The sequence below is a fragment of the Zootermopsis nevadensis genome, unplaced genomic scaffold (assembly GCF_977971745.1).
Source record: "Zootermopsis nevadensis isolate Lab colony 2312 unplaced genomic scaffold, Znev_1.0 Znev_ptg000016l, whole genome shotgun sequence".
NCBI classification, from domain to species: domain Eukaryota; kingdom Metazoa; phylum Arthropoda; class Insecta; order Blattodea; family Termopsidae; genus Zootermopsis; species Zootermopsis nevadensis.
The window spans coordinates 9,711,943-9,726,001 of NW_028259148.1; the positions used below are offsets into that span (position 1 = coordinate 9,711,943).

Sequence of the window (14,059 nt, forward strand, 5' to 3'; positions counted from 1 at the left end):
TCCTTCGTTATTTTGTGCAAAACCTGATTCTAAAGAATGATTACAACCAACTAGTAGCAAATCCGTAAGAACTCTCTAGAAGTTTACTTCAATATCCGTACCAGGCCATCGGTTTACTTTCAGCAATGACTCGGCCTTAAGAGCGGTTTGAACGCATTATACGGCAATGCACTTGGACCTTTCTCAGAATAAACAAGTTTTGTTTACATATTAATTTAACGATGCTATCAGGCCAAATAGCAAAACATTCATTTATAGGTCAATTAACGAACAATGAATTGGATAGAACATAAAATGGCAGTCATGATATTTTTACGTATTAATCTATCGTTTTCCTAGAGGGACTGAGGAAAACCTCAATCATAATAACTGGTCTCCGGACCGAGATTTTAATCCGGGACCTTTCGAATACGAAGCAGTAGAGCAAACTACTCGTCAGTGTCATTCGGTCACGTAAATAGTTACTACTAAGTAAAAACGAGATTGGAAAGGTGTCCTCTTTGGAGTACACTGACATTTCACACCATACCATGCAGGTCTTTGTGGCACTATTGCGCCTTGGGTAATTCTTGCATGAATGGGACCCAAGGTCATGGATGTACAACAATGCAAACTCCTGGACCACATCTTTGCGATAGACAAACAAAATGACATATGGATGTGCCCATAAGATGTTCTTCATTCACGTTGGAGCGTGAAGAACGCTTAGAAATATTCTAAATAACCAACTTCAGAGACACAGCGTTCATGTTCGCTGTGTTAGCTGGTTAACATGAAAGTTCCGCGACTGTCACTTTCACGATGTTAGCCAGGCTAACACTGCTAACTAGAATTTGATGAACGATCCACTCCTGACCAGACCCATAAATGAGTCCTGGTTGAGGATGTGGGAGTCCTTCGGTCAAAAGTTTCCAGTCTCTTCATGTTTAAGATATAATCAGCATTTTGTTCAGGTTTTCAAATATAATCCCAACTGATTACGGAAATTTTAATCTCACTATACGGGCGTGCATTTATCAATTTTAATATCATTCGTGGCTATATAAAATGAGCTATTGATAATGCCATTAAGTGAGACATAAATAAATATACGTAAATTTCAAGCACTGTGGTGTAGCCTAGCTCCAAGAAAGAACTGTACTTGGTTAGTATCTTGTTAAAATGTTTCGACTAATTCTCCATGGTTTGATTTAGTGTATCTAATAAAATGGCGGGACCATACCTTAAACTAGACCACAACCTTTTTATTTCAAATCCCTAGTGACTAAACATTCGTCAATAATTTCTCATATCATTCGACTCTTCAGTTGAAACAGCATCGTTTAACGATCTACGAAATTTAATCTAAACTTGGTAAAGAATTCAACGGTGGAAGTAACGAAGTAACGGTATTACCGTCAGAGTGTACGTGTTTTGTTTTACTTTTGTTCCGTGCAGAGGTCGCAGGTGTGTCGTGATCAACTATCAGAGTGCGCCAGCGGGCAGCGAACATGTCTCGTCACGACTGGATTAAGTAACAGCCGGTCTGATACGAACTCCTTTCATAAAAGAAAATATTTACAGTTTCAGAGATGGAAAAACATTTAAAGAGGGCACCAGAATCGACACAACGTGATTAATTTCCCTTTTACTCTCCTGGCTTTTGTGAATGTAACTTAAGTACAATTATAACATGTTCCATTATTATTCTATTATTATAGGACTCTGCGGTTACTAATAGCATATGGCAGAGAATTTATTGAGATATCGATATTGGCTCAGCCTGTAGGAAATTCGCTGCCTCTTAAGAACATGAAGTTCAGATTTTATACAGGCATAGACAATGTATGATGGTGTCAAAATGAAATTTGCTTGCAAACTAGCTCGTTCAAGTTACAATCCATAATGGATTCTGTTCTGTAAAAGTGATATTTTGGACCTAGAAGTGGTTTTATGTCCTCCCCTCTTACCTGAAGATGGAAAAAGATTCAATTTTCGAAACGTAATTTTACTGAAATGCAGATTATAACGCACCGTCGTCAGAGACCTTATATAAAAAGTAATTTATAATGAAGTTTTGAGTTAAAGCCTTACTGTAAACACTGAAAATTTTTCTACCACGTGCTACCAGCATCACTTAATTGTTAGTAATAAAGTCATTTCTGTTTCTGACATGAACTTTCAGAGATGGTATAAGAGGGCATTATTTAAACATTTTGTAGATGAAGACTACAATTATGTTGAAAAAAAATGTTTATGTTTCATAGTTCCGTCAAATTTAAAGACAATTTACATCCGTTTCCTCAATATATCAAACTGAAACCTGCGTGGTTGAGGAGTTTTCACCTATACCGAAATAAGAGACGGATTAAACCGACACTTACTATTACAAGTTATTAGAAAACCTCCTTTTTCATCGTGGGTTACCATTTCATGATTCTCCGTTCTAATATCTATCTTGGATAATATATATTTTGATGCTAACTAAACGTTCCAGCAGACATAAGACATTACCATTGTTTCCTGAAAGAATGTTTGTTATTCTCTATATTGACAACAGAATCAAAAAAAAAAAGAGTGTGAAGGAGCGAACTCGATTCATATGGCTCAGAATAGGGACCAAAGACAAACTTTTGTGAATACCGCGATGAACCTTCGAGTCACATGGAATGTAAGAACATTCTTAACTAGATGAACAACTATTAGTTTCTCAAGAAGCTTTCTGCCCCACGAAATGTTAGTAACTTCATACTGACTGATTTATTATTAGGATATTTAACGACGCTCTTTCAGATTCAATGTTACGCAGGTTTCCTAAAATAAGTTTTAGTACAGTACAAGAAATATGTTCAAGTCATAACACATTTATTTCTTTGATGTTTATGACTTCGGTTACAACGCGTATTCATCGAGATACGACGAAGTATAAGAGACGCTGACAGAAGCAGGAGACAAGAAGAGATAAGCTTAGGTGATTAAATAGGACGTACCATTTAAAATAAAACCCAACAACAATCTCTCAGTACGGCAAAACAATTTTTCAGAAGTCGGTTCACCTCCCTGAAAAAAAACACTCTCCTAACTTCGTCCGTGACACTATAGTGAAGGTCACTTGTTGCTAGGCCGCTGGTCACACAATTTGCGTAAAAGCTGTGCTGTAAAAGTACTTTGATAACAGCATTGTTCAATGTGGCCTGTGGCCACCACAATCTCCTGACCTCAATCCGTGAGACTACTTTTTTTGTGAGGATTACTCAAAAATAGAGTTTTACCGAATAATCCACGAAGCTTAGGGGAACGGAAACACAAAAAGAAAGATAACTTTACCATAATCAAAGCAGAAACACTTAAACAATTCGCACAAAATGCACTAAAAAGGGTAGATGCCTGTCTTCGAAAAGTTAGTGCACATTTTCAGCATCTGTTGCAAAGCTATTCTGTAATTTCTTAACAAACAAAAGTAAGGAAAACAAGTTGTCTTGTTAAACTTGTAACCAAAGCTTATAAATACTGTTCTAGTTAGCGTTGCGTTTGAAATAAAGCATTCTTTATCAACGTCATGTTTGACAGTAACTATTGCTTGAGGTAAAACTTATTTTATATATATATGTCGTTTCGGAAGTTGCCTCTACTTGTGGAAAGACGAGACAAGAGAATGTTGGTCGGCATAGAAACAGATAGCGTAACAAGCAACATGACTCAAAACATACAGAAATACTGTCTAATCTGTAAAGATATTAAATTAACGTTTGATTGATAAACTCATTTCGCTGTCAGGTAGTCAAAAAATTTCCAACCCGTTATGTAATTCGAAGATTAATTGAAGTGTTCACAACAGTCAGCCACTGGACCGTAGCCCGAGCTTGTTTAATCCGGTGCTCTCTCTCACACCCTACGTTTTTAAGACCCGATTCAATACCATCTTTCTGTTTTGACTTTGACCTTTTAAGCTGTATTCTTTTCGTATTTTGAATAAATTTTTCACCTCTCATGTGCGCCTCATCTGTTCATAACATACTCGTTCATTTCATCTTCCTAACATATGTTTAAAAGTATAAATTATGAAGTTCCTTATTACGTACTTTTCTCCAACGTACTGTCACTCAAACATCCTGTTTACAAACGCCTTCATTCCATATCATTTCGTTCGGGTAACAGAACACGCGGTATTTAATGCATTTAAACTTAACAAAACTGCAAATAATTAATGAATAACAGAGAAAGTCGTGTCTAAACGATCTGGCCTTCTACACCCCTTAACATTTAATTTCTTTGTAATAAGTTACAATACATTACATTTATTTGAATTCCTCAAGCTAGGTCCGGTATTTACAACGCATCCATTGCTTATGACGGAGGGATCTTTTGTTTCATAATGGTACAGTCAATTGCATAACCGAATGTCTTACAAAGTAGGTAAGAATGTTACTTTTGGAGTCAAAACAATTACATGTTTCTTCTTGCTGTCCACATATCACATGTGTTTCCAATGCAAGTTGAAAGGGAAAGTGATCTATATTTTCATTCGGTGGGTTTAATGCGAGAAGCCACGTTCTTTGAGATAGGCTGTTTGAAACGTGATATGCGATTTCTACCTGCAACTTCTGTGTCTTCCCCCACCTCTAAGTGTCCCGCATTCTTTACAGAGGTATTACACTCCGGATGATGCAAGAGATGAGTCGGCCAGACAAACCGACTCACAACAGGAAGGAAACAACACCCTATTGGAATGTAGTTCAGAAACATATACATATCTTTTATGATAATATTACATGTTTCTTTTAATGCGTCTAGTGAAATATATGTGGGCTACGTACGATTGTCTCATGTAACAAGATAATTAAGGAGAAGATATTTGTGAGGGGGGGAAGGAACACAAGAAATATGGCAGTCTACTAACAAATAAACGCTAGGAGGCGTGTCTTCGTTTAACCATGATGCACACCAAAGAAGTTGCAAACTTGTTGCTTGGGCTGTATATAAGGATATATCTCTGCTTCTTGTGTCACTCCCAACAGGACATCTCAACTGTTCAGATCGCAACAGAACCTTAGGAGTCGTCATGCCTTTGTCTAAGGTAAGGGACAGATTACTGTCCTCCAGGGAATTAGTAAATTAGTTTTATTCTCATTCTACGAGTATCACAAAAGTTAGTTACGGAACGGAAGATGTAGAGTGTGTTTTGTTTTGTTACCCGTTTGAGATACCGTAAGATGGCGCGACGAACATAAAGAATGTTACACGTAAACGTGTGGTGTAATGGTTAGTTTTATTTATTAATCCGTTAAAGATGAGTGGTAACTATATGTACCACCTCCTTTAACAGTCACTAACACTACATTCTAGATATATTTTGTATGATTCTCGACGTGAACATGGACTCTTTCCTTTTATCTTTGTAATGGTGAAGTACTGTGTTTTCTTCGCGGTACGGACTGAATTATGAATTACTATTTAAAGGAGGCTCGGTTTTGAGAGATTAATTTAGCCTAATAATCTAGATAGCACTGAAATATACGATAATGTACTACGAAAGACAAAGGTAATTATACCCCTCTTGGAGAAAGAACACAGACAGAGGATGCTGACGAGAATATCTGGGCCGAAAAGAGGAATTATGTGATGCTGGAGAAAATTGTATAGTGAGAAGCAAATATTTATGCGATGCTTTACAAAGTTTTGTTGGGAAACATAAAGGGGTCCAGTAGGACATAATCGCTGCTTATTCGAAGGTAATACGTATTATGGAGACGATGCCCAGATATCAATGACCCAGTGACTAAGATACTGGCTGACAACGGATACCCACTGAGATTCTTGTCTAATGGCTGCCAGGGGCAAAGCAATTTTAGAATAAAGCTGATCACTCGCCTTCATGTAATGCCATGATCAAAAAAACATAGTACTATACCATAATTGTGCCATACGTTTTCTTAACAGTGTTTAATTAAACACAGGAATATTTTATCTTTATATTTTCATAGACGTATGTGGTCAGATTCACGGTCTGGCTGCTTTATCTCTAATAAAAATATTCACTTTTGTATTTGAAATAAAACTGACCAAGACTCAAGCGATCAACGGAAAATACCCTGCCCTTGCATGGAATCGAACACCTGTCTTGCACGCAAAAGTCACTACTGACTGACTCGTCATGGATTATAATAAACGAAGTCTGTATATTAACGTAATTACTATAATGACACATCGATATCGGTGTTCTGGGCTGTAACGCTGTGTAAAATTGTATGCAGATAAGGTTTTGAGAAAACATACTGTCTCCATCTTCCGGACTGAAAACAACTTCAATGCAATGTTTCGCCATAACGTCGGTATCTGCCTATAAGTCAACACAGCGTTACGATTCACAAAACTAACAATGACACCATCACAACCGTGAGATCTCATTTAAAAACATTTTCACTGGGGATTCAATAGTAAAATAACAGAAAACGTTTCGTACAATTTTACTGCATCTGCGAGTAATTTTTAAGAAGTTGATAGAAGAATCTTGATTGTTTAATTTTCTTTCACGTTCAGAAGCGTTACATGTTCGCAATTAAGATAACACTGAGTTGAATATACTTCGAATGCTTCTCTAAACTATTTTTCTTTGAATACTTACTTGATTATTTCTGAAGTGATATGCAAGTAGCACTCAACGACACTACACATAAAATCTCATAATTGCGACAGGCCTACTGTGTGAGTAGACGAACGGTAATTTGAAGTTGACTTCTCACAGCGGAGACCAGGGTTCAATCACGGGTAAATTCAAGTGAGACGGTGATGAATATGGATCAATGAAGAAATGACAATTAGCGGAAGAAAACAGGAATTCAGAAAAACAGTGCCATTTTGTCCACCACAAATCCTACATTGACTTCCCTGAGAGCAACCTCGGGCCTCCGCAGTCTGAAGCCGGCAACTAATCGCCTAACTGTGCTAAACTACATTACTCAAAAATTAATGTCAGCGAAGAAATTAACCCCCCTTTTATTATCCGTTGTTAACTCAGTATCAAAAATCCACTGCATAGAGCAGAATACTTATTAAGATTCATTACTATGTAGGATTTTAGGTTACCACGGCGGTGAGTATGAAAATGGGTATCTTCTGGGTTGTTGCGCCGTGTTAGTAAACTTCTACCAGATTACATGGCGCAACAACCCAGACGACAGCCATCTTAAGATTCATTACTGTTTTCATAACAGTTCCAAACATTTATGCAGTCCACACCTTCTACATCCTACGTTTGCTTTGTTAAGATTGTATAATATAAAGTGACGTCAAGTTTCAAAAAAGTTTTAATTTTTAATCAGGCGTGCCCCGAAATGATACGAAGGGGTGAATGTGGTTGACTTCTTCTAAGCTCCAGAATTTGGGACAATATTTATGAATGTATATGCTACAACTGTTGCCATGGTAATGCTGTTAAGGGAGTTTTGACCGTATAGGATAATATGCATGATTGTGTTTACTGTTTTAGATTTTCCCTTCAACCTTGACGGGAAATTTATTAATAAAAATTATAAACAATTATCTTAATTAGTACGTCTGAAACGCTTGAGAATTCGTTCTTTTTCTTCTAGAAAGTAAAGCAATTATTTCCAATGGGAAGAGGAGACTGTAATTGTGATAAATATGATAATATTGGAATATTATAAGATGTGGGCCTATGATTCTTCTGTGAAGTTACTAAAGAAAAAAAATGTGCGTACGAGCAGCCAGTGTTAAAGCGAGAATTACCATAATAATCTAGTAGTTAAGGAGTAATACTGACCTGTTATTAAAAAAATATATTAATAATAAAAATAATGGAACCTAGGGGACATGTTTTGACCCAAGCTCATGTATAGATACACTACACATTGGCATAAAAAATTACAACTACTACAGAATCTCAGGGGAACAAGTCTGATCATGGTCACGGACATATATACTATAAGATAGCGTAAGAAATAATAATACAGATTAAGGGACGAGATTTTACTTTGAACTGTTGATTCAGGTGTTTACATTTCTTGGCGCGCTGGCAATTGCTGTGCAGACCGTACCAGTGTCAAGCATCGAGGAAAGCTACGGCCACTTAGCCGTAGCTCCCATTTCTTACTCACACGCACCAGCCCTGGAAATTTCGCATGCACCAGTCGCCATTGCTCACGCACCTTTAATCAGAGGATTGGAACCCGAAGTGAGTATTATTCACAGTACTAAAAGCCGTTGCGAAAAGAAAACAGTGGTTACGAATGGGAAGTTGTGTTGTTTGAAACAAAAAATTCAACAAAAGGTTTTAGATTGTAATGCAATTACAGGTAACTCTCGGTTTATGAACTTTCGATATACGAACATTCGCTATAACGAATTCATTCAAAATTTCTTAAAGTCGCCAATAGATAGAGTCCCTTATAAAACGAAGTGTTAAACGTATATTCAACATAATTGTAAGATTTAAATAAATAAAGTTTTAGAAAATTATTTATTACAATAATTATCAGAAAATTATTATATGATAATTATACTGAACTCTTCTTGGTTAATAAAACTAATTTATCCAGTAAAAAACGTTGGTTTACATGCCACGCCGCGTGGCGTACGTTACGTATCGTATACGATAAACCATAACGCATAGTACATTGTAATAAAACGTATTGTGTAGACCATGCGATGTTTAGTACATAGTTTTAATGCTTTAAAATTTCTGCTAACGTTACGATACGTATCGTAAAAGCTCAGGAATGCAAGATGATCATAACGAACAACGTCGTTCGTAAACCGAGAGTTGTCTGTAATGTACAGACAGAGAACAGGGTAAAGGGACTAATATCTGCACCCAAGATGAAATTACATATGAGAAGCTTAATAATTTAAACTTATCGTCAGCTATTATTAGGTTGATCAAAGAATAAGGGTAAGATGGACAAGACATGTCAGAGAAGAGAATTACAGAAATTTGGCAAGGAAATGTGTGAACTATAAAAAGCTTTACGAAAGCAAGATGAAGGCGCTACTTTTAATGAGGACGAAGATACTGCGTAATGGGCTTCATGGTTTGTAAACTGTTAAGGTTATCAGATCAGAGATAAGAGGACGGGCATGTGGAAGAGATGAAAAATTGGTATGGTAAAAGGGGTTTAGTGCGAGACCACTTGGGCTATATAGTTATAGATGACAGTATAATATTAAAATGGATCCTAGAGAAATAGGATTTTCGAGTGTGTAGTGACTCAGTTTTGGGATCAGTGGTGAGCACTTTCGAGTTGTGTAAACGGAAGGGGATATCTTGATAACCTGCTCACTCTTAGGTTCTGAACAAGAAGTATGTTCTATGGAGTCAGTTAATGATGATATTATTATTCATAAGCTACCTGATTTTATACAGACAACATAAGGTATTTACAGTACCAATCACATTTATGAAAGTTCTGTCTCTAGATGTTGGAGACTGTCTTTCGATTACATGTAAGATTTTATTTCCTAAAGCGACTGTCAATTTGACTAGGCTTTTTCTAAAGACAAACGTAAGTGAAGTTATCTAATACTTACGTAAAATAACCACGAGGCAATTAGAGTACTTTCTAAAGTATGCATGTTTGAACGAGTAACAAATAACGTGCACTTAATTCGAGTGATTTTTTAATATTTACAATTGACTTATTTATGCACAATATATTACTGTACTTGACAGTTATTTTCAACATTTCATGTGATCTAATAAACCAGCTCCATGCCGGTAGACATTTCAGTGGGAGTCTTTTAAATGTCACACAAGAACAAACGGTTTTAGATAAGACACATTTGAACCCCTCTGCTGGAAGTATTATATCGTATGTACGAGGTGCGATCGGAAAGTTTCTAGACTGCGCCTATAAAAACCCGTACACTTATCTCAGGTATCAGGTTCGGCCATTTTTAAAACGTGAATGCCACATAAAAGTTTGTGCACGACCCATTGCGATCTCACCAAATGCTTGCTTTAGCATTTCATAGGTTTCCGTAGCCGTTTTGGCGAGTCTTTGGCAAAATTTGATTTGTTCATGAAAATCCGCCATTCCGAAATCGCAGGAGGGTCGGTGTAATGCACTACCAAAACGCCCGTAACTAAGAAACAAATGCTAATTCGATAATGCCGGCTGGCACACTGATTTACTATGAATGTAGGCCGCACCCCCTAAAGGCAGAACTCGTACTACATCCGGTTCGCCCGCTATTGACACAGTCTTTAAACTTTCCGATCGCACCTCGTATATGTAGAAGAGTCCCAAAAGGTGTATACGAGCTTTCAGTGAATGAAAGATATTTTTATAAACTAAACTGTTACATATGTCAGCACTGTAACTATGAATTATCAAAGCTAGTATAGGTGTTCAAAATGACCAATGAAACATTTTATGTATATATATATATATATATATATATTAATAGCCCGAAATTGACAATTTTCTTTCGTAATTTATATTAAAAAGTAACTTATTTGGATTTCACAAATAAGGAGATCGTCACGTGCAGAACTTTGTGGAAGTAAAATCCAATATCTAGATCTTTTTTTTAAAGCTGCCTCAAGAGGACAACTGTCCGTTCTTGCACTGCTACCATTATAAGCAGTAATTACATAGGCTATATTATCGATTATTATGCACAATCTGTTCCAGTCCCTACAAGGACTGGCAACAAAAACCGCATGGCCATATTGAGGATGCTATCAACGTTTTAGTAATGGCAGATGATCGTGTTGATTTTATCAGAGTTGCTCTTGTACCGAATGGTTCATTAGTACCAAAAACAGAAGATGTATAAGCCGTGTTAATACAGTAGAAAGACCATTATAAAATTTATATCAACGTCTACTTATGTGCATCTTGTAAAATCATTATATGATAAATACGGTGAGCATTTAATTATTTAAAGACAGTAAGTTAAAAACAAATTTAAATGCGTTTCTATCACAAATAATAAATACTCCCGTAGCTGAAATATTCATATGAAGTAACTTCGAACGTGCATATATGAAGAAGTTGATCATTTTTATAAATAATCACTCGTTTACAGTATGCAATAGTCTGTTTAAAGAGTCTGAGCCATTTAAAACAAAGCATAACTCACATAAAACATAAATAATGTCCCAAAACATTATTGGTTTCATGACATTCATCTAAAGCCAACTTCCTCGTAGGTTACTACAGATGAGAAGAATGATTCCAACAAGAAGCTAATCTTCTTTACTTGGATTGTAATTGTGTTCAACATATGTTTCAGGCACCACCACAATACGAATTTAAGTACGGGGTTAAAGACACACATACCAATGACATCAAAGAACAAGCTGAGAAGCGAGTTGGAGACAAAGTCGAAGGTTACTACAGCCTGGTTGAACCCGATGGAACCACTCGTACCGTCAAGTACACCGCCGATCACAACACTGGGTTCAACGCTGTAGTCACAAAGTCCGGACAGGCTGTTCACCCAGCAGCTCCCGTTAGGGTGGCAGGTCCTGTTCCCAGAGTTGTGGCTGCTCCCGTGATCTCATACGCGCAAGAGCCGATAATCTCCCACGAAGCTCCAGCGTTTAGTCTGGCCGGTTACGATCATCAGCCAGAATTTGCTTACCACTAACAGAATGATGAAACCAGCAAATTAACACAAATTGCTACGTGATCCAAAATTTGCTTTGCTAACAGGGCATCCATTTTAGTGTGACTTCAGATTAAAATAAGCTTCATTATGGCTAAATGACATCTCACTACAGCACTTACAAGCATAATTTGTCTTATTTTTCGATGGCTATTACAAAACTAAACAAAACATATATGAATTAACTCTGTGACTACTTAAACCTTCGACTCTTTAAAGGCTGGACTGGTTATCATTTAACGCGCGACGTATGGACTATAAAATAACATTAGTTACTGTATAAGCTTGAAGAATTTATACTTAAGCAAATAAGAATTATTCTTGATTCTTAGTATAAGTAAGAAATTAATACACTGAAGTAAAAGAAACTACTGCATTCCTGTAATCTGGCAGAGCATAACGTATTATTTAATCACTATAGATTTCGCTACTAATTAACACTATAATGCGTCATGTATGTCAATGTTACATTATTTGCGAGGAATGTTTTGGTGTCAGCTTCTGGTATTATGACGTAACCATTATTTACCTTGAAGTGAACGGATCTAAAAGAAACTGATATTATTTGATTAAATGGGTAGTCACGGCAAGTGTACATTATCAGATAGATTTGGCTTTACTCAACGAATATCACCGACTTCAAATCACGTTTAAGTGTTTATCATAACGTGGTATCATAATGTTCTATTACAATTTTACATTACAGTTACTTTATCATAAGCGTGAAAGTAAAATATGTATTAGTTTTTCATACTTTATTATCATTATAGGAATGTATTGTTATCGTATTCATATTGTTGAACACATTTCTTCTATCTATCCTCATAAAAAGCACCTTCATTCAAAGTCGTAATTACTTATTTTGCCTTAGTCTTCTAAGAGCCAATAAGAATTACGATTCACATATAAAAATACATAACAAATCTTGATGGGAAATTACATATTGTTAGTAATATTGTGTTACAATTAAGATTAAACGTCAAATACGTATTTTGATAATAAATATATCCAATACCAGACTGTGTAAACTTTCTTCACATTTACTACATGAAGTAAGACTATCATATAGCGAGGAACACAATGATTCATATATGTAACTTGTATTGTTAGGATACTCGAATAAAGGCGGTTACATTGAAATGAACGACGAGAAGAAATGAAAAATTCAATCAGAACTTCGGCGTGAAAAATCTTACAAAATTGAAATATAGAAGACCGAGAAGGAAGGTAATATTACTATTTACGTCGGCAAAATACGATGTAGTGTGTGAGTTGGAATTAACTGATTCAGGTCTCTGTTTCATGAAATGCTGAATGCGCCTATTGCAACCTGTGGGCAGAATGAACAGCTTCATAATTGGTAGTCGTAATATACTAATTTCGGAGCAAACATAACAACACACGTTTCTTCCAATTCTCCTCGTATAAGAAAAGATAATTATGTTCCAGTGTTCAAATAAAGATAGTAACATAACGATTTATAGAGGAGCTGAAATAAAGTTTGACGTAGACATCGACACTATACCTAATTCAGATTCACGCTCCGCCTACGTAATCCCCATGTAAGAAAAGTCGATAGCCTTTAATAGGCGCGTTTCTGTGTGAACTACGCATATCAGTAACTAATGTAAAGGCCCTCAAATTCAAAGGGATATTATTTCTTTCGTATCTTCTTCTCTTTTCTCTTTCCGCCTATTCATATTTCCTTTCGTACATTTATCACGTTATCCCTCGTATTCCTTTCCCATCCTTTCTACCTAAGAGTTACAACATTGAGATATATCAGCAGTTTTAAGTACTGCTTCACTGTATTACAACATGTGTGCTTCTAAAAGCCGTCTAAAGGTAGCAGCAATCGTAAAATGTAATATTGTGATATGTAGCGTTATTACTGAAAACTTCTAGGTCTCTGTGATCTCAAATAAATATTAAACTGGTTCTGTATAATGCAGGTAACGAAAAGATTATATACGAGGTGCGATCGGAAAGTTTCTAGACTGCGCCTATACAAACCCGTAAACTTATCTCAGGTTTTAAATTCATCCATCACCCTCGAAGTAGTTCCCCTGGGAGTGAACACAACGATCCCAGCGCCGCTGCCAAGCCTGGAAGCATCCCTGGAAATCTTTCTTTGTCAGCCTGTCAAGCACCATCTGCGATTCTGCCTGAATCTCTTCTATCGTCTCAAATCTCCTTTCCTTTAGCTGGATTTTCATCTTTGGGAAGAGGAAGAAGTCACACGGAGCTAAATCCGGCGATCCGGCAAGATCTTTGAGCTCCTGACAAACGAGAAGTCGATTCTGCTTCTGGTCCTCAGACAGGAGCCTTGGCACAAACTTGGCTGCGATGCGTCGCATGTGGAGTTCTTCCTTTAGAATCAGCTGACAGGTCCCATAGCCTATCCCAACAATGTCGCACAAGTCGTTGATGGTACGACGTCGATCTTCGT

At 36.7% G+C, this 14,059-nt stretch overlaps 1 protein-coding gene across 1 annotated transcript; it reads left to right on the forward strand.

Annotated features, from left to right (window-relative positions):
• The first annotated feature begins 4,958 nt into the window (after positions 1-4,958).
• LOC110828671 (larval cuticle protein A2B) lies at positions 4,959-12,627 on the forward strand. The gene is made up of 3 exons (XM_022061597.2): positions 4,959-5,056; positions 7,991-8,173; positions 11,236-12,627. Exons 1-3 carry the CDS (start codon positions 5,042-5,044, stop codon positions 11,590-11,592), a joined length of 555 nt encoding a protein of 184 aa, XP_021917289.1. The 5' UTR covers positions 4,959-5,041; the 3' UTR covers positions 11,593-12,627.
• Positions 12,628-14,059: the final 1,432 nt, after the last annotated feature.

Coding starts and splice junctions, on each gene's coding strand:
- LOC110828671 (XM_022061597.2), top strand. Junction 8,174..11,235: donor TCAGAGGATTGGAACCCGAA/GTGAGTATTATT, acceptor CATATGTTTCAG/GCACCACCACAATACGAATT.